Consider the following 26,493-nt stretch of genomic DNA (forward strand, 5'->3'; position numbering starts at 1 on the left):
AAGTTCGAGTGGCACATTTTACGACAAATTCTAAGTCACAAAGACAAAGAGGCGACGAGACGGGAAGATTTCGCCCCGGCCAGCCCCGTCGACTCAGATCTAGACCCGCTTAACATGCTCAGGGTTATCACAAGTTCTGTTTCAAAAATATTTTCTTAGTTGACGTCTTTAAAATGATTTTAAATGAAAAATTCTGAGGTAGACAGGTGATGTACTATATTATGTTTTTTGTGAATCCTTTTTCTTGTTATTAGTGGTTGTCAAATTATACTTAACGATACTGCACAGACGTATGGTTCCTAGCTAGCCCAGTTGTCTTTCCCATTAATCTCGTAAAATTTGACTAAAGGCTTATAAAAAAGAATCCCAAGGTTATAACCTTGGGATTTTTTTTAGACGATGAGCTAGCAACCTGTCACTATTTGAATGTCAATTCTATCATTAAGCCTAATAGGTAAACATGTCCTGTCAGTTTTTCAAGGTCGCTGACTCTGTCTACCCCGCAAGAGATATGAACTGATTATATAAATGAATTAATGAATACTGCATAGCCTGTTCTCCGAGTTAAGAGTTCTAGATGAACATTTTTGGACAACTTTATACCTAATTGTCCCGCCTTACTTTTAAATGCATTATTGTAAATTTTGTACAAAACAAATAAATTATTTAAAGACATAAATAACGATTGTATTCTTTTAGGATTTTTTTTTATTTTCATTGGTAAAATAAAGTTAATTATCTTTTCATCATTGTGGCAACCCTGCCCCGTCCCGCACCCCTCTCCCCGCTGCCCTGACGTCTTGCCTACCGCATGAGTTGAATACATAGCGTTTCCTTTTATTGAATCTAAGTTCAAAACTCCAAGATTTATTTCACGAATTTCTGTAAGCTTTCTTTTAACGCTTCGCAGTTTTCAACAGTTTGAATGAAAACAACACAATAGGTGAGGATTTTTATTTATTTCAGAGTCAAAAGTGTTGTGGTCTAAAATTTTTGTAAGTAGAAATTGTGGGAAGGGAGTGCAGTGGCTCTTCTTTGAGTAGTTCACGTTTGCTTTTCATGTATTACAGTAACATTTTTATTAAGTTTTTGTCCAGATGGAATTGCGATTCAGATGGTGAAAGATGGCTAGCACATCCCCTGAAAGAACAAACTGAAGTTCTTAACGTTTTCCCTTTATAGACTTTTACAAATCATGGGGAGAGTGTCGTGTGGTTCCCGGCACCAATAAAAAAACGAATAGGACCACTCCATCTCGTTCTCATGGATGTTGTAAAAGGCGACTAAGGGATTGGATTTGGGATTCTTCTTTTAGGCGACGGGCTAGCAACCTGTCACTATTTGAATCTCAATTCTATCATTAAGCCAAATAGCACAATGTTGCCTATCAGTCTTTTTCAAGATTGTTGGCTCTGTCTACCCCGCAAGGGATATAAACGTGATTATGTGTATGTATGTATGTATTCACAGTGAACATGATTTGACAAATTTCAAAATCATGGACAGTTCGTATGGCTTGGTCTGAAATTTTTACCCTTAGTTAGGTAACTAATCTTTTGATGTACGTAAACCATACAGCTGAATGTGGAATTACAGTCTTTTCAAGACTGATGGCTCTGACTATCACGCAAGAGTTATAGAAGTAACTGATTTCAAAGGTTTGCGTGGCATTTTACTGTTTATAAATAAAACAAGTATTAAACGCGCAAGAAACGTAACGGATTTCAGTCTATGAAATAGTTTTAAATTTATTTTTCGGTATTTATTGTCATTTTTTAATTTCTTAAAGAATATGTAGTTACAGGAATAGAAAAGGGCATGTTAAGATGGTTTGTTCATGTGGAGAGGATGAATGAAAGCAGGTTGATTAAGCAGATATACAAGGAGAGTGTGTAGGGAAAGGTCGGAGTGCGAAGACCTAGACGAACGTATCTTGATCAAATTAAGGACGTCCTGGCAAAGGGTCAGGGCAAGAGAACCCGAAGCCGCCGAGCTTGCATGAAGAGATTTATGAATGTGGATGAAGCGAAGGAAGTACGCAGAGATCGTGGCAAGTGGAAAGAGGTAGTCTCTGCCTACCCCTACGGGAAAAAGGCGTGATTTTATGTATGTATGTATTACGTTCAGCTATTTGGCTTAATGATAGAATTGAGATTCAAATAGTGACAGGTTGCTAGCCCATCGCCTAAAAAAGAATCCCAAGTTTGTAAGCCTATCTCTTAGTCGCCTTTTACGACTATTTGGCTTAATGATAGAATTGAGATTCAAATAGTGACAGGTTGCTAGCCCATCGCCTAAAAAAGAATCCCAAGTTTGTAAACCTATCCCTTAGTCGCCTTTTACGACATCCATGTAACTTCTTTAATTGCCTTAATGATGTATTTGTTTAATATTGATTCTTAATAAGTACTTTTTGTAATGTATTGCATCAATAAATGACAATCGTTGTGGTGTGACGTAAGCAAGTGGAGCGGCAGCACGTTCTGTCACTTTACGGCGTATGCCAGACTAGAGCGGGTGTGTGCACAAATCAAGTTGTTGTAAATTTCAACAAATATTATTGTACGACAGTACACTTTTATAAATGCCATTGCCACAACATATTATAATGAACACGCGATACCTTCTCACACATTTCTTGAAATTCCTGCACGAATTATTCCTACAAATGTTGGCAGACAGCTGCTGCGTCAGTTTGTTTGCCGCCGACTTTATTTGTGAAGCTGCTAATATCCTTGGAAAGTCAGAACCCGGTTTAATATTCTTCTGGGTTTGACATATGAATTCGGCCATTTTGTCTCTTCTCTCAAATTTTGCTTTAAAGTTTGACATCCTAACAAAAACTCAAAAGAAATTGAATTTTCAATTTTTTTTTTATTTATTGTGTAACTACTGACAGTTGTCTTATTTCGTACGTTTATTCAGTTCATTGATTTTATTATAACTAGCAATTTTTTTTTTGGGAGTCCCCGATTTCTGCAAGCAATTCTTGATGGTAGCCATTTATGAAGAATAAAAATATTCAAAGACGCACAAATAAATAATACAATAAATGTAAATGCGGGTTTGCCGTCCCGACGCCCGATCCCGCGGGACTGCGGGATCCACGTGCGATCGTAATGATCGCGGGATTATTGAATATTTTGAACAGACTGTCGGGATTCAGGCATAGAGTTACGACGATTTATTTCGTTGGCTGATGTTTGATTTCTTTTATTCGTAATTCTAAAAAAATATTTCAAAAAATGCAATCGTGATATGCCGTTCAAAAACTACTTAAGTTATAGACTAATTTACGTATTAATCAGTTAATAACCGAATCTTTTGATCGTAGAAATGAATATGTAGAATAATCTGAAAGCTAGTTATTTGTATAATTGTAATTATCTGAATAAATACATTAAAAAATGTATTTAAATCTTATTAAGTACGTAACTCAAAGAACAGAGATTACTTTAGTTAAGCGAAACAGTTTCAAAAGCAGTTCATTTTACACCACATCTACCCACTGGTGTAGGCGATAAAAGGTCTCATTTGCGTGTAACCCGTTCTTGAAAACGATAGGTTCGGTGTTCACGTTAAGACAATGTTCCCGTCCGACCACAATGAGATTGTGCGGAGGTGCGGTCTTGGTAACAGCGATGAGCGGAAGCGAGTTTGCTAACAAAAATATAAGAGAGATAATTACAAAAAAAAATATTATCCAGATTCTCCAAGGGATGAATTATACAACTCTATTTGTTTGCTGCGATCTTACCAAGTTTTACGTACATACATATAGTCTGGTCTATATCCCTTGAGGGGTAGACAAAGCCAACAGTCAATCCAAAATACTGATAGGCCGCGTTCGGCTGTTTGGCTTGATGATAGAATTGAGATTCATATATAACTTTAATTTTATAAATTTGTGTATTCTTGAAAAAGAATTTGAGAAATCAATATCAAAATCCATCGAAGCTTGTGAAATACGCTTATAAAATTAATTTAACTCTGTAGTTCGGCAGACTAAAAATCTATTTCAAAATAAAATCCAATTTAATTGAAAAATAATGATAATTCTTATAAGAATTAAATTGAAGGTCTTTCTTATTGCAGCGTATTTATTTTAGCGTAAAATTTTTTTGAACTACCATTAATAAAATGCCGAATTGTCCGAGCAGGCAAACCTCACCCTTACACTACTATGCACGCTCTCTTTTCAATTTATTTTCAATAACGTCTAGATATCTAGCGGCAAAATTCTTCAATGACGCCTCCCATTACTCTAGGATCCCACTGGATTTATGATATTTGATAGAAGACTACCTCTTTTACGAGGTTTTGTTATGTGATCCATTAGTTGCGTCGGATATTATTGTCCGCTTGATTTATGCTTATGAGTTACTGCCATGCCGTGTGGTTCCTGGCATTAATATAAAAAAGAGTAGGACCACTCGCATCTCTTTCTAATGGATGTCGTAAAAGGCGACTAAGGTATAGGCTTATAAACTTAGAATACTTCTATTAGGCGATGGGCTAGCGACCTGTCACTATTTAAATCTCAATTCTTTCATTAAGCCTAACAGCTGAACGTGACCTATCAGTCTTTTTAGGACTGCTGGCTCTGTCTACCCCGCAAATAATATGGACGTGATCATGCCTGTCTTCATTAAGAATTATACCGTGCCGTGAGGTTTTCGGCTCCTTCTTGTGGATGACTTATATGGTCTGAACTAGGTTAGGTTAGGGTCCCTGAACAGGTCAAGGTCTGGAGTCGCTCCGTATTACCTCACACGCTCCTGGATCGTGATGATAGGCCAATTATTTGGAGAGAATACTAAGAAATACTAATAGAATTACTAGAAGAGGAGGCAAACGCCATATTTAGGTATGTTGCAACTAGATTTTTTGGGCATTTTACATACATACATACATACATAAAATCACGCTTCTTTCCCGGAGGGGTAGGCAGAGACTACCTCTTTCCACTTGCCACGATCTCTGCATACTTCCTTCGCTTCATCCACATTCAAAACTCTCTTCATGCAAGCTCGGCGGTTTCGGGTACTTTTGACCTGACCCTTTACCGACCTTAATTTGATCAAAACATGTGAATCCCAATATTTCCAATGCTGTGTAAAAAGCGTTTTAAGTTACATTGAATATTTCAATTCCATTCAAAATGCCGAAACGATATTCTATAAAGACCCATAACAAGATTCCCGTATTATGGTAATGCAAGCGGGATTCGATCCCGCGTCTAGTGTCGGAATCTAATCACTGCACTATAAGGACTGCTTTCACAGTGATGGAGTTTTTACTCAATTTGAAGGGAGCTCACTTATTTCGGCTTCGGTATGATTTCATTTTGATATTGTAGCGAAGTAGGATGGAATATTTTGTGTGAACTCACAAATAACTTTATATTTTATTTATAATGTGGTTGTGCCGTGTTTGCCCGGCACCAATAGAAAAAAAAAGGACCACTCCATCTCTTCCCCGTGGATGTAGGCGACTAAGGGCTTTTGAACTTTGAATTCCTCTTAGCCGATGGGCTAGAAAATTGTCACTATTTGAATCTCAATTCTATCATTAAGCTAAACAGCCGAACGCGGCCTTTCAGTCTTTTCAAGATTGTTGGCTCTGTCTACCCTGCGACGGATAAAGACATAACTATATGTATTTATGTATGTGACTGCCTTCTATACGCTAGCCCATAGAATTTTATTCCAATTGCTATGATGTACCTAAATGATTCCCGGAGTAGTAGGTAGAGACTGCATCTTTCCTTTGTCTTTTGCCTAGAAATATCCCACACACTTTGTTTTTATTTGCTACTAGTTCATGATAAATTCATGATTTATAAATTCTCCTTCTAAGAGACAGGCTACGAACTTATTAAGTTTTATAAATCTCAATCCTATAATTAAACCATCCAACTTAACGTTGCCTTATAATTTGGTGACCATTGTCTTTGTCTACCCCGGAAGGGTTAAAAAGAAATCATATTTTCTGACCAGAAGTTTTATCATCTCAACAAAGTTAGTTAGTATTCCTTAGACCGCAAAAATGTCTAAACTTGTAACTGACTCCCGCGTAACCTATTTAAGGGGGAGACGTCGTCGCGTCTAAAATATTTATGAGCATTCCTGTCGCCTGAGTACCTGACCTTAATTGTGTATCGTTGCAGATTTAAATCGCTTTGCGTTCGTCTTTATGTGAGTACCTAGTGGTTCGTGAACCGATTTAAAAAAAAAGAGAGTTGCTGAATTCGTTGCTATCGTTTCTCCTCGGATTATTTATTAATATATTTTTTTAATGTCGTAAAAGCCGACTGAGGGATAGGCTTACAAACTTGGGATTCTTTTTTAGGCGATGGGTTAACAACACTGTCACTATTTGAATCTCAATTCTATCATTAAGCCAAATAGCTGAACGTGGCCTACCATTATTTTTAAGACTGCCGGCTCTGCTAACACCGCAAAGGATATAAACGTGATTGTATGTATGTAGACCACATAAGAAACGTACATGCCAAAAATCAGATCAGTCAGTCATTATGTCAGTCAATCAATCACTCTTATACACATTTAGATTTCGTTTATTGTTACATTTTGCATTCTCCATTCTTTTATTAGGTATATCAAAAACTGTTGGAATCGACTGGTAGGATGGATGAAGGCACATATAATATTTACGACGTGCCATCCGTTCCAATAAACAAAAAGCGTGTCCCCCCCCCCGTCCCCCCCTCCTTCCATGTTATTGAAAGTTTCAATAAGCGTTATTTTATTCAAAGCAATATTTTCTGACTAGATTTTTCCCTGAAGCAAATATATTGCAGAAAATTTGTAGTAAATTGGTGTCATCAAAGTGGTAGACGCGGTGGTCCTATTGTACTTTGAAAACAACGGAAAATATGTCCGTCCATTGTATATATTACTAGCTTTCATCCACAGTTTCGGCCGTGCAAATTAAGCGCCGCCTACACGCGCAGTTTAGCGACACATACATATAATACATATAATCATGTCTATATCCCTTGCCAGGTAGACGGAGCCAACAGTCTTGAAAAGACTGATAAGCCACGTTCAGCTAATTGGCTTTAAGATAGAATTGAGATTCAAATAGTGACGGGTTGCTAGCCCATCGCCTAAAAGAAGAATCCCAAGTTGATAAGTCTACCCCTTAGTCGCCTTTTACGACATCCATGGGAGAGAAATGGAGTGGTCCTATTCTTTTTTCTATTGGTGCCGCGAATCACACGGCACAACAAAGCGACACAAATAAAAAGTACAGATTTTTTCCAAAACATACGGGAATTATGTCCTGAATATTCTTACATACATATAATCACGTCTATATCCCTTGCGGGGTAGACAGAGCCAACAGTCCTGAGCAGACTGATAGGCCACGTAAAAGGCGGCTAAGGGATAGGCTTACAAACTTGAGATTCTTTTTTTAGGCGATAGGCTAGCAACTTGTCACTATTCGAATCTCAATTTTATCTTAAAGCCAAATAGCTGAATATTCTTCAGACTCTTTATTTCAAGAAGATTGCTTCAGTAGGTAACGCGTGAAGAGTTAACTAACAAACTTACTTCCGCATTTAAAATATTTGACAGAATTGAGATTCAAATAGTGACAGCTTGCTAGCGAATCGCCTAAAAATAATCTCAAGTTTGTAAGCCTATCCCCTACCTGTAAATACTGTTCCTCCTAGACATAATGACTGGGTTTGTCAGTCTGTCATGTCCCCGCAATCTATTAGCGCAAAAACTCGGAAACGTCGCGGATCGCATAAAATATTTATGAGATATCCTCTAGTGGAGTCGGCGGCGGTGCGAGTTGGAAACTTTTGTGTACTTTGAAATTGGGACACCGTTTTTCAGGCGTGTGATTCGTTTTATTTTTTACTCAACTAGCTTTTAGTACCGTGTGGTTCCCGGCACCAATATAAAAAAGAATAGGACCACTCCATCTCTTGCCCATGGTTTTCGTAAAAGGCGACTAGAATAGGCTTAAAAACTTGGGATTCTTTTTTAAGGCGTATAGCAACCTGTCACTATTTGAATCTCAATTCTATCATTAAGCCAAACAGCTGAACGTGGCCATTCAGTGTTACTTACCCGTCGTCCGCGCGAATTTAGCGCCACCAGCAGCCAGCGCCAGCTACATAGATGACAGGATTTTCGCAAATCTCACGGGGACTATGATTTTTACTCGAATGAAAAGTACCTTCAGACTCTTAATTATAGAAACCTTATGGCTTAATAACAAGTAGATATATTAAATTAACGTTCGGTTAGCTGCAATTTGGTGTAATTCGATAAATCAGATAAAGGTGTGAACCAACCGCAAACCGCGAGCGAAATTGTGGTTTTCACAATTTCGTAGTAGTCAGATTGTGTTACAAAGAATTATTATTATTATTTGATGGCCTTTTACAAAATTAAAAAAAATATGTGAAAACTGTTGCAACACATCGCAAAACGAATGCCTTTAAAGTGTAAATTTTTGGAAAAAAGACGAAAAATTATAATGATATATTAACATACTCACGTTTATATCTCTTGCGGGGTTGACATAGCCAACAGCCTTGAAAAAGCTGGTAGGCCACGATCAGCTGTTTGGCTTAATGATAGAATTGAGATTGAAATAGCGACAGGTTGCTAGCCCATCGCCTAAAAAAAGAATACTAAGTATATAAGCCCGTCCCTTAGTCGCCCTTTACTACATACATAGGAAAGTGATGGAGTAGTCCTATTCTTTTTTCTATTGGTGCCGGGAACCACACGGCACGGCATTATTAATAAATAAAAACTAACATAGTGTGGAGGGAAAGGTCGGAGTGGGAAGACCTAGAGGAACGTGTCTTGATCAAATTAAGGACGTCCTGGTAAAGGGTCAGGTCGAAAGTACCCGAAACCGCCGAAATTGCATGAAGAGAGTTATTAATGTGGAGTAAGCGAAGGAAGTATGCGGAGATCGTGGCAAGTGGAAAGAGATAGTCTCTGCCTACCCCTCTGGGAAAGAGGCGTGATTTTATGTATGTACATACATACATATGATCACGTCTATATCCCTAGCGGGGTAGACAGAGTCACCAGTCTTGAAAAGACTGATTGGCCACGCTCAGCTGTTTGGCTTAGTGAGAGAATTGATATTCAAATAGTGACAGGTTGCTAGTCCATCGCCTAAAAGAGGAATCCCAAATTTATAAGCCTATCCCTTAGTCGCCTTTTACGACATCCGTGGGAAAGAGATGTATTGATTTTATGTATGTATGTATGTAAAAACTAACATGTTATTATCGCTTACGACTTATAACTCGCGCTCGTAACTCAAGTAGTGAGGGATTTAACTCGACCGACATCCGGCCCGAATCCACGAGCTGAAGCCCACTACAATGTTTATGTAATATGCATACTTTTTCTGGAATATTCTCTTTTACAATATGAATATTTTATGGTCTCAGTAGTTATGTGGTTTTGCGATAGGGTTTTTAGTATTGGATACAATGTTATATCATACATAGTGACAGGTTGCTAGCCCATCGCCTAAAAAAGAATCCCAAGTTTGTAAGCCTATCCTTTAGTCGCCTTTTACGACGTCCATGGGAAAGAGATGGAGTGGTCCTATTCTTTTTTGTATTGGTGCCGGGAACCACACGGCACTTGTTATATCATCAAAGCTTTATTTTGTGATATATATATTTATGGATGTTTTAGTCTTCATTTATTTTGAAAAATGAGTAGAGTTATCAAAAAGTACATACATACATACATACACGTACATACATATAAAAACATATACATACATAAATCACGCCTCTTTCCCGGAGGGATAGGTAGAGACCATATATATACACTTGCCACGATCCCTGCATATTTCTTACGCTTCATCCACATTCATAACTCTCTTCATGCAAGCTCGGCGGTTTCTGCTACTCTTGACCTTTTGCTAGAATGTCTTCGATTTGATCAAGGTATACGTTAAGTCGAAAAGTACATTAAAGTTTTACAACCGCTATAACTCCCGTCCGATTTCCGCATCATTTACGAAAATCTGGTCATGATTGTTAAGGCGCACGTATACATATATGGTCTCTACCTACCCCTTCGGGAAATAGGCGTAGTTTAATGTATGTATCAAAATATTATCTCAATCCTATCTTAAAGCCAAATAGCTGAACGTGGCCTATCAGTCTTTACAAGACTGTAGGCTCTGTCTACCCCGCAAGGGATATAGACGTGATTGTATGTATGTATGTATCAAAATATTAATAATGGCAGTCATTATGTAAAATCACTTCGCCGCGTCGTCGGCGGCATAAAAATTCATAGTCGCACATTTTTAACGCACACTTTACAAACGGGGTGTTACTTTTTATCGCGGCGACACATACGGCCGTAACTGCCGGCCTGACCTGAAATATGGGTAGTCGTGGGATCGTTAACCTTGTAACACGTGTCTACATACATATGGTCACGTCTATATCCCTTGCGGGGTAGACAGAACCAGCAGTTTTGAAAAGAATGAACGGCCACGTTCAGCTGTTTGGCTTAATGATAGAATTGATATTCAAATAGTGACAGGTTGCTAGCCCATCGCCTAAAAGAGGAATCCCAAGTTTATAAGCCTATCCCTTAGTCGCTTTTTACGACATCTATGGGAAAGAGATGGAGTGGCCCTATTCTTTTTTGAAATGGTACCGGGAACCACACGGCACTTATAGCGAATATTGTTATAAAATGTCTTATTATATATCAATGTTTTATTATTTCTTTATAATATTAATTTATTGTATCATTAAAATTATCAATATTTTATTCATTACAGGTAAGAGCTAACCAGAAATTCAATATAGGTTGCATTAATTGTAAGTACCAAACTATTTTATAATTCCCTTAAGCCATTTGAAGATCTTGTTATCCTTGGTATGACATTTATTTTTGTTCATTCTATATTGGAACTATAGAAAAGTAATCAGAATCCCAATAAATGCGAAAGTAAGTTTGTTTGTCACCTCTTCTCGCGTTATCTACTGAAGCAACCTTCTTAAAATTTTCTTTTATTAAGGTTCTGAAGACGTCGGGTACTGTTTATCTCAGTAATAACTATAGTTTACATGGTATTGGTATCCTATATTCTTTTGTAGGTGACGCTAATCCGCGCGAAAAAAGCTGCGGGTACTAGATAGTAATTATTAAATGCCGTGTGGTTCCCGGCATCAATACAAAAAAGAATAGGACCACTTCATCTCTTTCCCATGGATGTCGTAAAAGGCGACTAAGGGATAGGCTTACAAACTTGGGATTCTTTCTTTAGGCGATGGGCTAGCAAACTGTCACTATTTGAATCTCAATTCTATCATTAAGTCAAATAGCTAAACGTGGCCGATCAGTCTTTTCAAGACTGTTGGCTCTGTCCACCCCGCAAGGGATATAGACGTGACCATATGTATGTATGTATGCCAAATTCTAAGATTGAGATTATTTTTTTTAATTAAGTTATACCTAAAAAGGCATGTATATAATAATTATGATTGACTATTACAAAGTTGGGTGTGATGGCTGGATTCAACATTACGTTATTTATGAATCCTTGTCCAATCTTGTCTTCAATAATGGGACATGTCCACAAGTGACTGTCAGGTCCTGTAGTATTGGGCTTCCATTTTGGAAAGTGCTGGTATAAAGCATGATTGACCTAGTTCGATGTTAACTGAAAATCGTCCATGTTAATATATAAAGATAAAAATACGTGTTTTTAATATGGATTTGTTATCATTAATTTGTAACAAATTAATTTGTACAAAAGTTCAACCAAATGCGAGTTGGAATCATGCATAAATGGTTCCGTATTATTATTATACTCTTTGAAATTATCCATATTCCAATTTTAAATCACTACTTTGGCTACAGAACACTAAAATATATATATAAGTCCTATTCTACACTAGCAGTCATCACTCCGCCTAACACCGGTGTCATATAAACATGAATATTTCCATCCCAGTGTGCACTCGCCCTTATTTAGTCCGTAATCGATCAACACTGCCTTATTGGCCACCGAGCAGTCAATATTGTTATTTATGGCGGTAATTGAATTAGCCTACAAAGACATAGTTCACCCTCTTTATCCCCTATGGTGAGATGGTTTGGACTTTTGGTCCAGTATTGATTCAGTTTGTTTATACATACATACATACATACATACAAAAAATCACGCCTTTTTCCCAGAGGGGTAGGCAGAGACTACCTCTTTCCACAAGACAGTACATTTAGCGACAGTTTGTTTATACAATCTTAATTTATACAAACGTACACACAACAAGTAGCAAGTCTTTTGTAATGTAAATCTTTGATTTTTGTTAATCATATGGAAAGACAATAGAAGTCACGTCACGACACAAATGCTAGCGTTGCGGAGAGTGTAACAGTGTTTTAATGTAACTAGATTTTTTATGATTTGAATAAACATTTCTATATTTATGTGCCGTGTGGTTCCCGACACCAATACAATAAAAGAATAGGACCACTCCATCTCTTTCTCGTGGATGTCGTAAAAGGCGACTAAGGGAAATGCCTTAAAATTTGGGATTCTTTTTTAGGCGATGGGCTAGCAACCTGTCACTATTTGAATCTCAATTCTATCATTAAGCCAAATAGCTGAACGTGGCCATTTAGTCTTTTCAAGACTGTTGGCTCTGTCTACCCCTCAAGGGCTATAGACGTGACCATATGTATGTATGCACAATATTCTATATTTATTTTGCCTGCGTTGTAAAACCGAAATTAATTTCTCAGCTTTATTGTTTCTTGAATTCCATATTTGGAAAGAATTGGAACCTCCCGGAGGCACTTATCTGCTAACTCTTAACAGTTTTACGCTCCACATCATATGTAATTCTATCCTGAATTCACATTAACCCTGTTGCATTAGCTATCCCTAAACACGGGTGACATTACGCTATCAACGCGAAAACGTCTCATTGTGAAAAATTTACATAATGGAGAGGGTTAGGTAGCGTCGGCAGAAAAAAACCTGATGTGTAATGAGTAAAATGAGAGCGTCTGCAAATGTGTAACAAAACATTTTCACATGATTACATCTTGTCAGTTGATTTGGATAAAGAGGTACAGTATTAAATACATACATACATATGGTCACGTCTATATCCCTTGCGGGGTAGACAGAGCCAACAGTCTTGAAAAGACTTCACGGCCACGTTCAGCTATTTGGCTTAATGATAGAATTGAGATTCAACTAGTGACAGGTTGCTAGCCCATCGCCTAAAAAAGAATCCCAACTTTGTCAGCCTATCCCTTAGTCGCCTTTTACGACATCCATGGGAAAGAGATGGAGTGGTCCTATTCTTTTTTGTATTGGTGCCGGGAACCACACGGAAGAAGGTACAGTATTCATGTTTTTTTTCTGATTCTAGTCGAAAGTCTGCCTTCAAGTTATTAAAGTCATATGAGTGGTTATATTCGGAGTATTAAGGATACAGTTCTGTTATTATATCTTTTGTTAAGCTAAGCGTAATATGTAGCGTAAAATAAAGCTCTATATCCCTGGCGGGGTAGACAGAGCCAACAGTCTTAAGACTGATAGTCCACGTTCAGCTGTTTGGCTTAATGATAGAATTGAGATTCAAATAGTGACAGGTTGGTAGCCCATCGCCCAAAAGAAGAATACCAAGTTTATAAGCCTTTCCCTTAGTCACCTTTTACGACATCCATGGGAACGAGATGGAGTGGTTCTATTCTTTTTTTATTGGTGCCGCGAAAAACGGCAAACACATTAGTGTATACGCGACAATATCAAGTTTCAAGTGTTTATATGCTGTCGCTACAAATTATTAGTGGTACTTATGCAAGAAATACCTCATTCGCTGTCACACGCAAATTTCAACTTGAAATGTTAAGGCGTAAGGTCGTTTATGAGTTTTCGACGTGAATGAATAATATCGGGATGTTTTGGTCGTATGTTTATTCCCTGGGCGTTCTTTGGCAGAAGTTTGCGAGGTATTCACCGCGACGAGTAATTTAAATTATTTGTTTTACTAGCTTTTCCCCCAGGCTTCTCTCCCGTGGGATTCGTTTAAATATTTTCTTTATTGGACGCGTAGGTTATTAGAACAATAGTAAGTGAGTGCTCTTGCTGTTATACGATTATTTTCCGATGGTTGTTTTCTTTTGGGAATTTTGGCGATTCCTTTTTTTTTTGGGAGCAAAGAGAGGAATTACCAAAATTTCCAGTTTTTTTCGTGGGTTAGTCTGTATGTAAATAGATAAACTGTTCATTAATCAATGCATCTTCTTTTTGTTAAACAGGAGGCATTTCCAAAACCCAAATTTGTTAAATTCCAACCGAAAACCTTAAAAAAATACGCGGCAAACATGAAAAGTTACGTAGACATTTTTCTCCGTATATTACAAATATTAATCCGTCAAAAAAAGGGGGGAAAGGTGTACAATACATAAAGCGAATGTATTATAGGTGTTGACGTCATCAGTTTACGGAAATGGGCACACAAAACCTCAACACGGGATTCCCCGGGCAAATCCCTATTATCCGGGACCAAATCAATCTTCTAGAGATGTTTATGAATCGATAGTTAGTGTATCCGACAAGCGATTCCCGCTTCTCCTGCGGAAAATTCGTATACAATTCATAACACCTTTATACCTTACTGGATAATGCCGTGTGGTTCCCGGCACCAAAATAAAAATGAATAGGACCACTTCATCTCTTTTCCATGGATGTCGTAAAAGGCGACTAAGGGATAGGTTTACAAACTTGGGATTTTTTTAGGCGATGGGCTAGCAACCTATCACAATTTGAATCTCAATTCTATCATTAAGCCAAATAGCTAAACGAGGCCATTCAGTCTTTTCAAGACTGTTGGCTCTGTCTACCCCGCAAGGGATATAGACGTGACTATATTTTTTTTTCACCTCACTGGATAGATAGGGCCAACAGTTTCGGGAAGACTGAAGGCTACGTTCAGCGGCTAAGATTCAAATAGTGACAAGTTCCCGATTCCCAATCCCAAGTTTAGTAGCTAAAAACATACATACATACATATAATCACGTCTATATCCCTTGCGGGGTAGGCAGAGCGAACGTTTTCGAAAAGATCAATAGGCCACGTTCAGCTGTTTGGCTTAATGATAGAATTGTGATTCAATTAGTGACAGGTTGCAAGCACATCGCTTATAAGAAGAATCCGAAATTTATAAGCCTAGCCTAGCTTTGGCTAAAAATCTAGACCACAAAATTAGTGCTTTCCATGGCAATTGAACAAGTTCTGGTTAACCATTCCACCTGACCTTTCAAAGACCAAATTTCGAATGTCTTGAAAAAGGGGGGAGATGGTAGGAGTACCCGTAATCGACGAATACGCATTAAAAGAGTAATGAGTGTAGACGAAGCGGGAGAGGTCTGTAAGGATCGTAGCAAGTGGAATTCCATAGTCTCTGCCTACCCCAATGGGAAACAGACGTGATGGTATGTATATATGTAGGTATGTTTCCACGTGTATGTAGGGACAGGCTTATAAAATTGCGATCCTTGTTTTTAGGCGATGAGCTAGCAACCTGTCACTATTTGGATCTCAATTCCATCATTAAGCCGAGCAGCTGAACGTGGCCATTCAGTCTTATTGGGACTATTGGCTTTGTCTACCCCGTAAGGGATATAGACGTGACTATATGTATGTTTTCAACTGACAAACAAAATCTTTAACCAATTCAGAAGGTTATTCTCCATCAGTTTCACACATTCAACTGCGTCCCTTCTACTGTCTCAGAAGACAAATTACTTCCCCCACCAAAGTCGTAATGGACGCGTGACATGAAGATTAATCACTGAAATGATTTATACATGTGTGAGACTGTATCATTTTGACATGATGTTGTTCCTAGCATGCAGCATGGCACCGTGACCTACTGCGTAAAAGATGGATGTGTGTAACCCTATAGCTAGATCAAGCTGTTTAATTTCTTCTCTCTGATTGAATTAAGGGGATATATTTGTTTGCATGTACAATCACGCCTTTTTTCCGGAGTGGTAGGCAGAGACTACATTTTTCCACTTGCCACGATTTCAGCATACTTCTTTCACTTCATCCACATTCATGACTCTCTTCTGAGATATAAGATTCTCGTGTCACAATGTTCGTTCCCGTACTCCTCCGAAACAGCTAGACCAATTCTCATGAAATTTTGTGAGCATATCACTACCTACTCAGTCTGAGAATCGGACAACAACACCTTTTTTTATATACGGCTTAGTGATAAGAGTTGTGCACCCTTAACATTTCTTTTAACGAAAAATTATTACATAACAAAACAACGTTTTCCAGGACAGCTAGTAAGTAATTGATAAAAAAAATTAAATTGAATTCTTATTTTAATTTCCAACATCGTCGACGTAAGAGTATATGTCCTTGCTGTCATCCCTATCACTGGAGATGGAGCTGGTGAGGCTGTCTCTAGAGGATTCCCCTGAGAGGCGCACCTTGTAGTCGTAAAAGAAGTGATCGCCGTGTGGTTTGCTGGAGTTTTGTGTGTCGTTCTTACAACGGTGGTCGGCTATCTTGGTGAACACTGCAATGAAGGTGAAGATTTTAATATGTTCATTCATCATTCATATAGTCACGTCTATGTCTCTGGTAGACAGAGCGAAAAGTCTTGAACAGAGTGGTAGGCCACGTTCAGCTGTTTGGCTTTATGATAGAATTGAGATTCAAATAGTGACAGGTTAAACCTTAAACAGGTTGCTAGCCCATCGGCTAAAACAAGAATCCCAAGTTTATAAGCCTACCTCTTAGTCGCCTCTTACGACATCCATGGGGAATGAGATGGAGTGGTCCTATTCTTTTTTATGTTGGTGCCGGGAATTTTTAATATTTGATCTAGGAAAAATCTTTTATTGGATATTTTACATACGTAAAATCACGTCTATATCCCTTGCGGGATAGACAGAGCCAGCAGTCTTGAAAGACTTATGGGTCACGTGCAGCTGTTAGGCTTAATGATAGAATTGAGATATTATACATACGTGCAATAATGTCTTTATGCCGGGCGGTTACCCGCACTTTAGAAAAGACAACTTCACATTTTTGCCATGGATGTTATAAAAGGCGACTATGGGAATAGCTAATACACTTGGGATTCCTCTTTTAGGCGATGGCCTGTCACTATTTGGATCCCATTTCTCACCTTCCAAAGATACACATACATACATTAAATCACGCCTTCTTCCCGGAGGGGTAGACAGAGACTTCATCATTCCACTTGCCACGATCTCCGCATACTTCCTTCGCTTCATCCACATTCCTAACTCTCTTCATGCAAGCTCGGCGGTTTCGGGTACTTTTGACCTGACCCTTTACCAGGACGTCCTTAATTTGATCAAGATACGTTCGCCTAGGTCTTCCCACTCCGACCTTTCCCTCCACACTCTCCTTGTATACCTTCCCTCATTGCTTTCCGAAGATTTGGGGGTGTTTTCTCAAGAAACAGAAGAACATACTAGTCCCATCTTGGCAGTTCCTGAAGTGCATCATACACAGACTCTTGAAACTCCTCCTGGCTCTCTGGTACGCCCCGCAAATCCATTTGATCCCAGGGTCCCTCCACTTCATCGCCATATCTTCTGGACACGGGTGGCATTTGCGATGCCATTTTCTCCTGCACAAAATTAATAAATGGTGAAAACATCGTTCCGTGTGGTTTTGGGCACTTTGGAACTAACTCATGTTTTTCCCATGAATGTGAAATACGAAACACTTGTACAAGGAAAAAGGAAAATCTATACTAATATTATAAAGTTGGAGAGTTTGTTTGTTTGTTTGTTTGTTTGGACGCGATAATCTCAGGAACTACTAGTTCGATTTGAAAAATTCTTAACCATTTTAAAGTAAGTCTTCTTAATTTTTTTCCATTCGCTTCTACGTTGAGCACTCTGAACTTGTATAACATACTTACATATATATAGTCACGTCTATATCCCTTGCGGGGTAAATAAAACCAACAGTCTTAAGAAGACTGAAAGGCCACGTTTAGCTTTTCGGCTTAATAATTGAATTGAGATTCAAATAGTTACAGGTTGCTAATGCATCGCCTAAAAGAAGAATCCCAAGTTTGAAAGCCTATCCCTTAGTCGCCTTTTACAACATCCGTGAGAAATAGAAGGAGTGGTCCTATTCTTTTGTTTTATTGGTGCCGGGAACCACACGGCACTTGCGTAACATGTTGATGAATAAAGTAATTCTCACCAACGCTTCCTCTCCAGACTGGACTTTGGTCTGTCCTTCTTCTCGCCGGATTGTGATGAAGATGTGATAGAGTCCAGTTCCAGTGACTCACCGCTTTGAGAATCTTTGCTGCCTTAAAAATGAAACATTGAACCTTGCTGCCTTAAAAATGAAACATTGAACCTTGCTGCCTTAAAAATGAAACAATGAACAAAACACTAACGTAACTAGCTTTTACATGCATCTTCGCCCGCGCGAATCCAGCGCCGCCTGTAAATAGCGACCAATTAAGGGCCGCCTACAAAAGAATACAGGTTTACCGCAAATCCCACCGGAACTGTGCCCTGTCCTACAGACTCTTAATTATATATATGCGAAATAACAAGTAGATTGGCTGAGTAGAGAACGCGCAAAAAAAAAATTATTTCCAAATCTATTCACTGTCGCTTCGGAAGCGGCAATAAACTTAGTTCTATAAGTAATTAATTTGACAAAAGATGACAATTAGTAAGTGATATGAAGTGTGCTATAATCGATACATATAATAAAACAGTAAAAATATTTTGTCTGTACATTTAGTATTTTTTACTGAAATGGATAGAGGGACATAACTCTCTGTCTGTCTGTCTGTATGTATGATCACGCTTATCTTCGAAAGTACTGTACCTATTTACCCAAAACTTTCACCAATTGCTTTGCTTTAACTCAGAAAAACATTTAAAGTTTGTTTCATCAAAATCGGTTCACTAAAAAAATTGTTATCGTCATTTGCATGAACTCAAGGCCTCATGCCTTGAGTTCATGCAATGACGATAACAATTTTTTGCCTGCAAATAAGGTTGCGCGGAAAAATTCGAAATTCACGCGGACGAAGTCGCGGGCAACAGCTAGTAATGAATAAAATTTTTGAATCTTGTTCGATTTACGTCGCGGGTGCTCCCTATTTATTTTAATTCTCATAAGTTTTCTTCTCTGTCAGAGCAAATAAATAAACCAAACAATAAATACCAGTTAATTCTTACTTCTGTGTTACTTACTTTTAACTTGTTTACTGCCTGAAGATGACGAAGTGGATCTATACGATTTTTTGGATCTTCGTGTCTTATTGAATTTTATATCTAGATCATTGTTTATGATGTTTCCAGTGGTGTTCTCTTGTAAGGTTAATATATCGTGGACTGAGGAAAAAGGGGATTTTAAAATAAATGTTATGGTTACATTAATGTGCCGTGTGGTTCCCGGCACCAATAGAAAAAAAAGAATTGGACCTCTCCATCTCTATCTTATGGATGTTGTAAAACACGACTGAGGGATAGGCTTATAAACTTGGGATATTCTTTTTTAGGCGATGGGCTAGCAACCTGTCACTATTTGAATCTTAATTCTATCACTAAGCATACAGCTGAGCGTGGCCTATCTGTCTTTTCAAGACTGTTTGCTCTGTCTACCCCGCAAGGGATATAGACGTAATCATACGTTTGTATGTATGCTCGTAATACTTACAAACTAATAGTAACACAATGCAAAATCTCAGTTCGACCATTTTATCAACACTAGAAATGTCAATCACATTTTATTTCTTTCTAAAACAGTTTCACTAATATTTGAGTGTTATGCATTTTCGATTCCATATTTTATTTCCGTTTTACGATGTCTTAACATTTATTACATTCAACACAGATTTCAATATTTTTGTTAGTAAAATTATTTTATGTCGTGTGGTTCCCGGCACCAATTAAAAAAATTGGACCACTATGTCTCATTCCCATGGATGTCATAAAAAACGACTAAGGGATAGGCTTACAAACTTGGGATTCTTCTTTTAGGCGATGGGCTAGCAACCTGTCATTATTGGAATCGGAATAGACGTGATTATATGTATGTAAAATTATTTTAATTTTTTTTTTCAGGAAATTGATGTTTTTATTCGACTTTTAGGCTTTATTTATATTTTATTTTTATGCTTTAGAAGATGAAATTTATTTCTTGTATACTTTAGCTGAAACGATTATGAAAATGCGCTCTTGATCTTAAAACATACTTTAAGGTACCTTTACCAGCCTACATAAACAGTCTTAATCCATTATTTGACACTTATATGACCATAAGCCCTGTCATCAGTTATGAACATTCATAAATAAAGTCACGCCTTCTTCCCGGAGAGGTAGGCAGATACTACATCTTTCCACGCGCCACGATCTCTGCATACCTACTTCCTTCGCTTCATCCACATTCATAACTCTCTTCATGCAAGCTCGGCGGTTTCGGGTACTTTTGACCTGAGCCTTTGCCAGGTCGTCCTTAATTTGATCAAGATACGTTCGTCTAGGTCTTCCCACTCCGACCTTTCCCTCCACACTCTCCTTGTATATCCGCTTAGTCAACCTGCTTTCATTCATCCTCTCCACATGACCGAACCATCTTAACATACCCTTTTCTATTCCTGTAACTTCATCTTCTTTCACATCACAGTTATGAAAAATTTGAATTAATTCAAAATAATACCGCGTCGACAAACATTGGTTTCCGAAACGAAATGATTTGTTATCGCCTCAATTTGATTCATCGAGAAAATGAACGCTTGAAATTCGAGAACCGTTGATTGAAAATCTTTGGGACAAAATGTTTCGTCTGACAGCAAATAAACTTCTATCGAAGTGAAATGTAATTTAACTTTGATTGGCTTTTCGATGAGATAAACAAGAACATCATTTTTTATTATCGGGTAGATTATTTATTTATTTGAATAACCAGACATACATACATACATATAGTCACGTCTATATCCCTTGCGGGGTAGACAGAGCCAACAGTCTTGAAGAGACTGATAGGCCTCGTTCAGCTATTTGGCTTTATGATATAATTGAGATTCAAATAGACACAGGCTGCTAGCCCGTCGCCTAAAAGAAGAATCCCAATTTTATAAGCCTATCCTTTAGTCGCCTTTAACGACATCAATGGGAACGAGATGGAGTGCCGTGTAGTTCCCGGCATCAATAAAAAAAAATACCAAACACCCTGTATAAAAACAGCAAAATTTTAGGCTAATGTAATCTCTTTCAATCTACATCCATAAATCACATCTTCACCCCTTACAAGATCTCGACAGACAGAGCCAAGTCTCCCTAAGACTAAAAGACCACGAATTGAGATTCAAGTTACAAATCGCAGGAGGAATCCTCATTTTCTAAGTCTCTACCTTGATTAATTTTTATAATCTGCAGAAAGGATTTAAATGAAGAAAAACTAACAAATATTTTTTATTCCGTTTATTATATTTTGTAAATGTAAAACCAATGGCGTCCGTGGAAATTGCTATCCTTGCAACGATGGTCCTGCATCTTTACAAACACTGTAATAAAAATAAAATTTAATAAAAAAAAATACAATCTTGAAGCAAAACGGATGTTTGTCTATTATAAGTATTTATTATAAAATATAGTATCGTTAAGTTAGTATCCCGTGACACAAGTCTCGAACTTACTTCGAGGCTAGCTCAATCTGTTTAATTTATCCCGTATATATTTATTTACTTATTTATTACATTGTAACCATGTTCAAGGAATAAATGATTATGATTATTGGAACAATAAAGTCATTAAATTCCAATTCCAAATTATATTATACATACATATAATCATGTCTATATCCCTTGCGAAGTAGACAGAGCCAACAGTCTTGAAAAGACTGTGATAGGCCACGTTTAGCTATTCAGCGTAATGATAGAATTGAGAATAAATTGGAAAGGAATTAATTCATGGAACAATTACTAGTGCCATCTTCGCAGTTCCTGAATCTCATCATGCATTCGCTCTTGAAACTTCTCCTGGCTCGCTGGTACTGTCCACAGATCCACTTGATTCCACGATTATCGTAACGCTTCAACATATCCGAGGGGCATTTTGTGCATTTGCGATATTTTTTTTTACTGCAAAAGAAAATAAAGTTTTAATTAAAATTAGGCATACTGAAAGATCTACTGAAATCTCGAAGACTGAATGACCACGGTCGATTGTATGGCCTAATTATGGGATTGAGGATGCAAAAAGTGACAGAATCCCAAGTTTATTAGGGATACAAGACTAAAGGATAGGCCCTAAGTCGCAACTATACGGTTCTCATTCACACTTTCCTTGTATATTTGCTTAGTCGACCTTTTTTCTTTAATCCTCTCCATCCTGTTGGTTATTTTACATCACAACGTTCCCTTATGCTTTAGATTATAAATAAATAAATATAAATATATACGGGACAAATTACACAGATTGAGTTAGCCTCGAAGTAAGTTCAAGACTTGTGTTACGAGATACTAACTCAACAATACTATATTTTATAATAAATACTTATATAGATAAACATCCAAGACCCAGGCCAATCAGAAAAAGTTTTTTTCTCATCATGCCCTGGCCGGGATTCGAACCCGGAACCGCCGGTGTCACAGACAAGCGTACTACCGCTGCGCCACCGAGGCCGTCAAAGAGAGATTAGAAATACAACCTTAAAAATGAAAACGTATTTGATTGATACACACCCGACTTTGCTGTCAGCAGTGATAGCTGAGGAAGCGTCTGACGAGTGGCTCATATCTGATTGTTCTTTAGAATACGTTCCTAAGCTGAAAGAGATACATTCTAATTCAGAAAATATATTTAATTTATACATTTAATCACGTCTTCATAGTTTACATAGCCGTGTGGTTCCTGGCACCAATATAAAAAAGAATAGGACCACTCCATCTCATTTCTCATGGATGTTGTAAGAGGCTACTAAGGGATAGGCTTATAAACTTGTGATTCTCATTTTAGGCGATGGGCTAGCAACCTGTCTCTATTTGAATCTCAATTGTATCTTAAAGCCAAATAGCTGAACGTGGCCTTTCAGACTCTTCAAGACTGTTGGCTCTGTCTGCTCCGCAAGGGATATAGACGTGACTATATGAATGAATGAATGATTCATAGTTAGTAACAAGAGCCAACAGTCTCAAAAATACTGAAAAGCCACGTTCTGCTGTATAGCTTTAGAATTGATATTCATGTTGACAGGTTGCCAGCTCATTGCCTAAAAGAATCATAAGTTTATTTGCCTTTCCATTACAATTTTTACATGTATTGACAAAATGTTTACTAAAGGGTATCCAAAACATACCTTGCTAAACTGTTTGTCATCAGACATCTGAATCATTAATTATCTTTGACATAATTGAAATACATCAAAACGAAGTTCAAACGATTCTCAGAATAGCAAAGATTGTTCATTGGTTAGACTTTTTTTATCTATTTCTGTCTACTTTTGTTCTTTTGTACCTTTAAAGATATATTTAGCTAAACACATTCATTGTGTCACAAAATTGTCCACAAATGTATAGGATAGTAGTATATTGCGTTAACATCGTTTATTTCAATTCGTATTTCCACTGATATATTAGAAAAATTAAATTATTTAGCTATACCATCATTATACATACATACATATATATGGTCACGTCTATATCCCTTGTGGGGTAGACGGAGCCAACAGTCTTAAAAAGACTGAAAGACACGCTTAGCTATTTGGTTTAATGATAGAGTTGAGATTCAATTAGTGACAGGTTGCTAGCCCATCGCCTAAAAAAAGGATCCCAAGTTTGTAAGCCTATCCCTTAGTCGCCTTTTACGACATCCATGGGAATGAGATGGAGTGGTCCTATTCTTTTTTGTACTGGTGCCGGGAACCACACGGCACTATCATTATTATGATAGAAATTATATAAGAATCACCTGTCAGAAGTCAAAATGGAAGCGGTTCCAGACTCTTTGGATATGGACGAGTAGGCGTACCATCTGACGCCTCTGTGCTGAGCATCTCCGTACTTTGCGATGTTTTCCTGATTATGTTTATACCGACGAGCTGGAGTGAGTTGTCCGTGACACAAAGATGCTGTAGATTAACTGATTTTAAACTTTTCAATTCTATCATTAAGCCAAATAGCTGAACGTGGCCATTCAGTCTTTTCAAGACTGTTGGCTCTGTCTACCCCGCAAGGGATATTGACGTGACCATATGTATATCGAATCATGTTGTAATGATCCGTGGTCACGGCGGCTGAAAACCAGCGGGCGGCGATCACGGATCATTGTAACATGATTCGAAACGACCGAGATTAAATAAAGGCACGTCACTTGTGCGTTTAATACGTGTATTATTTAGAAATGCTGTAGATTAGTTGAAATCATCAGCTTATTTCATTTCGTCATCAGATTTGGCCATTGCATAGGAATTATTCTTAGGATTTTTTTTTTTTATTTGAATCTATAACTTGAGAAATCTTATGGATTGTGGGAATTTTGGTTCCGTAAATTATACTATTATCAAATTTTCATAGCCTATTATATATATTATCACGATCATGAAGTTTACAGATAATACTTATTAACAACCTTGCTTACCGCTTATGAAAACGAGTTTCACCACTACAATAGACATGCTTATTTTTTTATTATATTTACCGGAATATTTGCTATCGGTATCGATATTTTCAATCGTTATTTTATTGTTTGAATTGTGAAACATAGTTTAAATATTTGGAACTGTAACAGCAAGTTGAGAATTAGGTACATTTAACGCTTTAAAATGTATCCAAGTGTTCTGAAAAATTCACATTATTCAAAATTCTTAGATTGGTAACAGAAATGGTCTAATTTGAAATAAAACGCAGGATATGATACAACTCTTTTATTAAAATCATTTGATTTGTTGTATCTTTTGCTTCATCATTAAATCTTAAAAGTAATACTATCGTGAACGTTTTGAATAGCCGAGTTTGTTGTGTGGTGTTATTCAATGAATATTTCTCCTTAGTCTCATTCATCTGTAATAAAAAAATAAACACTTTAAAATAAGGTGAATATTTTCAATCAATTCAATGATTACAATTTCAGAGCCATGTTTGGTGTATTGAAAATACTAATAGAATTGAGATTCAAATAGTGATAGGTTGCTAGCCTTCAGGAAGGATCCCAAGTATATAAGCTTATAATAAGTTTTTATTTTTAAAGGTGAAATAAAAAAAAAAATATGATCGCTATTGGGACTCAGCGTACTTATAAAATTTTACTGTATTGTCACAACGTTTTGAACTATCTACTTATTTAAATAATTTTTATTTACATTTAAATCCACTGACATCAACTACGTGTTATTGACATAAAACATTGAAGCAAAAGTTTCTAAAAAACGATTCTATGTAGGTGTATTGAAGACATAAATAACAACGCGAAAATAATACTACCAAAGATTTCTGGGAGCAAATTTGGAAGGTAACTTTTTTAAGTAAATAGAAAGAACTTTTAGCATATGTTTCTATTAACTTAAAATTGCTATTAATATTCATTCAACCAGTTAGATAATATTACTACTGACTGGTTACTTAATTGCACTACTTTCCAATTGGCTAACATGGTGTGGTTCTAAAAGGTGCGATGCTATTGTCAATGAAAAATACATAAAATTTTCACACAACATCCCAGAATTGAAACACGATAATAACCAAAGTTAGTAGCAAAGCTCGCGTTTCTGAACGATTCTTACATGCAAGGTGTTCCTAAACAGTAAGCCTCCAGCTCTCGCTGGAGCCCCTGGACGCAGTAGCACGCTTGACAAGCGTGGCTGTATTGGTCACCCACGTACTTGCACGCTCCTGCGTCTGGGACCACAGTTTTTATGTGATGTATCTACTAAATATACTAAATTAAATTCTTTCTTTTTCTTTAGAAAAGAATAGATTTATTTTCAAAATTGGATACAAGGTATCACTTATTGACGTCACATCACTTAAATCTAATTATAACTACTACCGCTTCCAAAGCTCAAGTGTGAAGAAGCGGCGGAGCAAACTAAATGTTACTTTCAAGTCGCAAATGACTTACTATTTTATTGAATCGTAATACCCAAAATTAAGCGACGGCAGTAATTATTGTGGTATCGTTTGTCTTGTTGGATTATTTTTGAGGATGTTAATATACAGAATAGTTTACTGTTTAGCTCATAGTGGGCTAATTGTAGGATTGTAATAATCACTTTCTTTTTAATGTGCCGTCTCAGACTATTTTTGTACTAAACTTGACTTATAGTCTAGCTCTTTAGAAATATACTTTCAAAGCAGGTAAAACTCAAATTGGAATTAAAAAAATTTAGTGCAAGTAATGGTAAATCGGTAAATGCATTTATACACATATGTACTGCATAATGTTTCCAGAAATTTCTAA

General features: G+C 37.2%; 1 protein-coding gene across 1 annotated transcript; it reads right to left on the reverse strand.

The window, feature by feature from the left end:
• Positions 1-16,401: 16,401 nt before the first annotated feature.
• Positions 16,402-21,434, reverse strand: LOC132902946 (uncharacterized). The gene is made up of 5 exons (XM_060949991.1): positions 21,413-21,434; positions 19,288-19,428; positions 18,272-18,383; positions 17,527-17,684; positions 16,402-16,598 (listed from the first exon to the last, which is right to left on the reverse strand). Exons 1-5 carry the CDS (start codon positions 21,432-21,434, stop codon positions 16,402-16,404), a joined length of 630 nt encoding a protein of 209 aa, XP_060805974.1.
• Positions 21,435-26,493: the final 5,059 nt, after the last annotated feature.

Source organism: Amyelois transitella, chromosome 20, assembly GCF_032362555.1.
Source record: "Amyelois transitella isolate CPQ chromosome 20, ilAmyTran1.1, whole genome shotgun sequence".
NCBI classification, from domain to species: Eukaryota; Metazoa; Arthropoda; class Insecta; order Lepidoptera; family Pyralidae; genus Amyelois; species Amyelois transitella.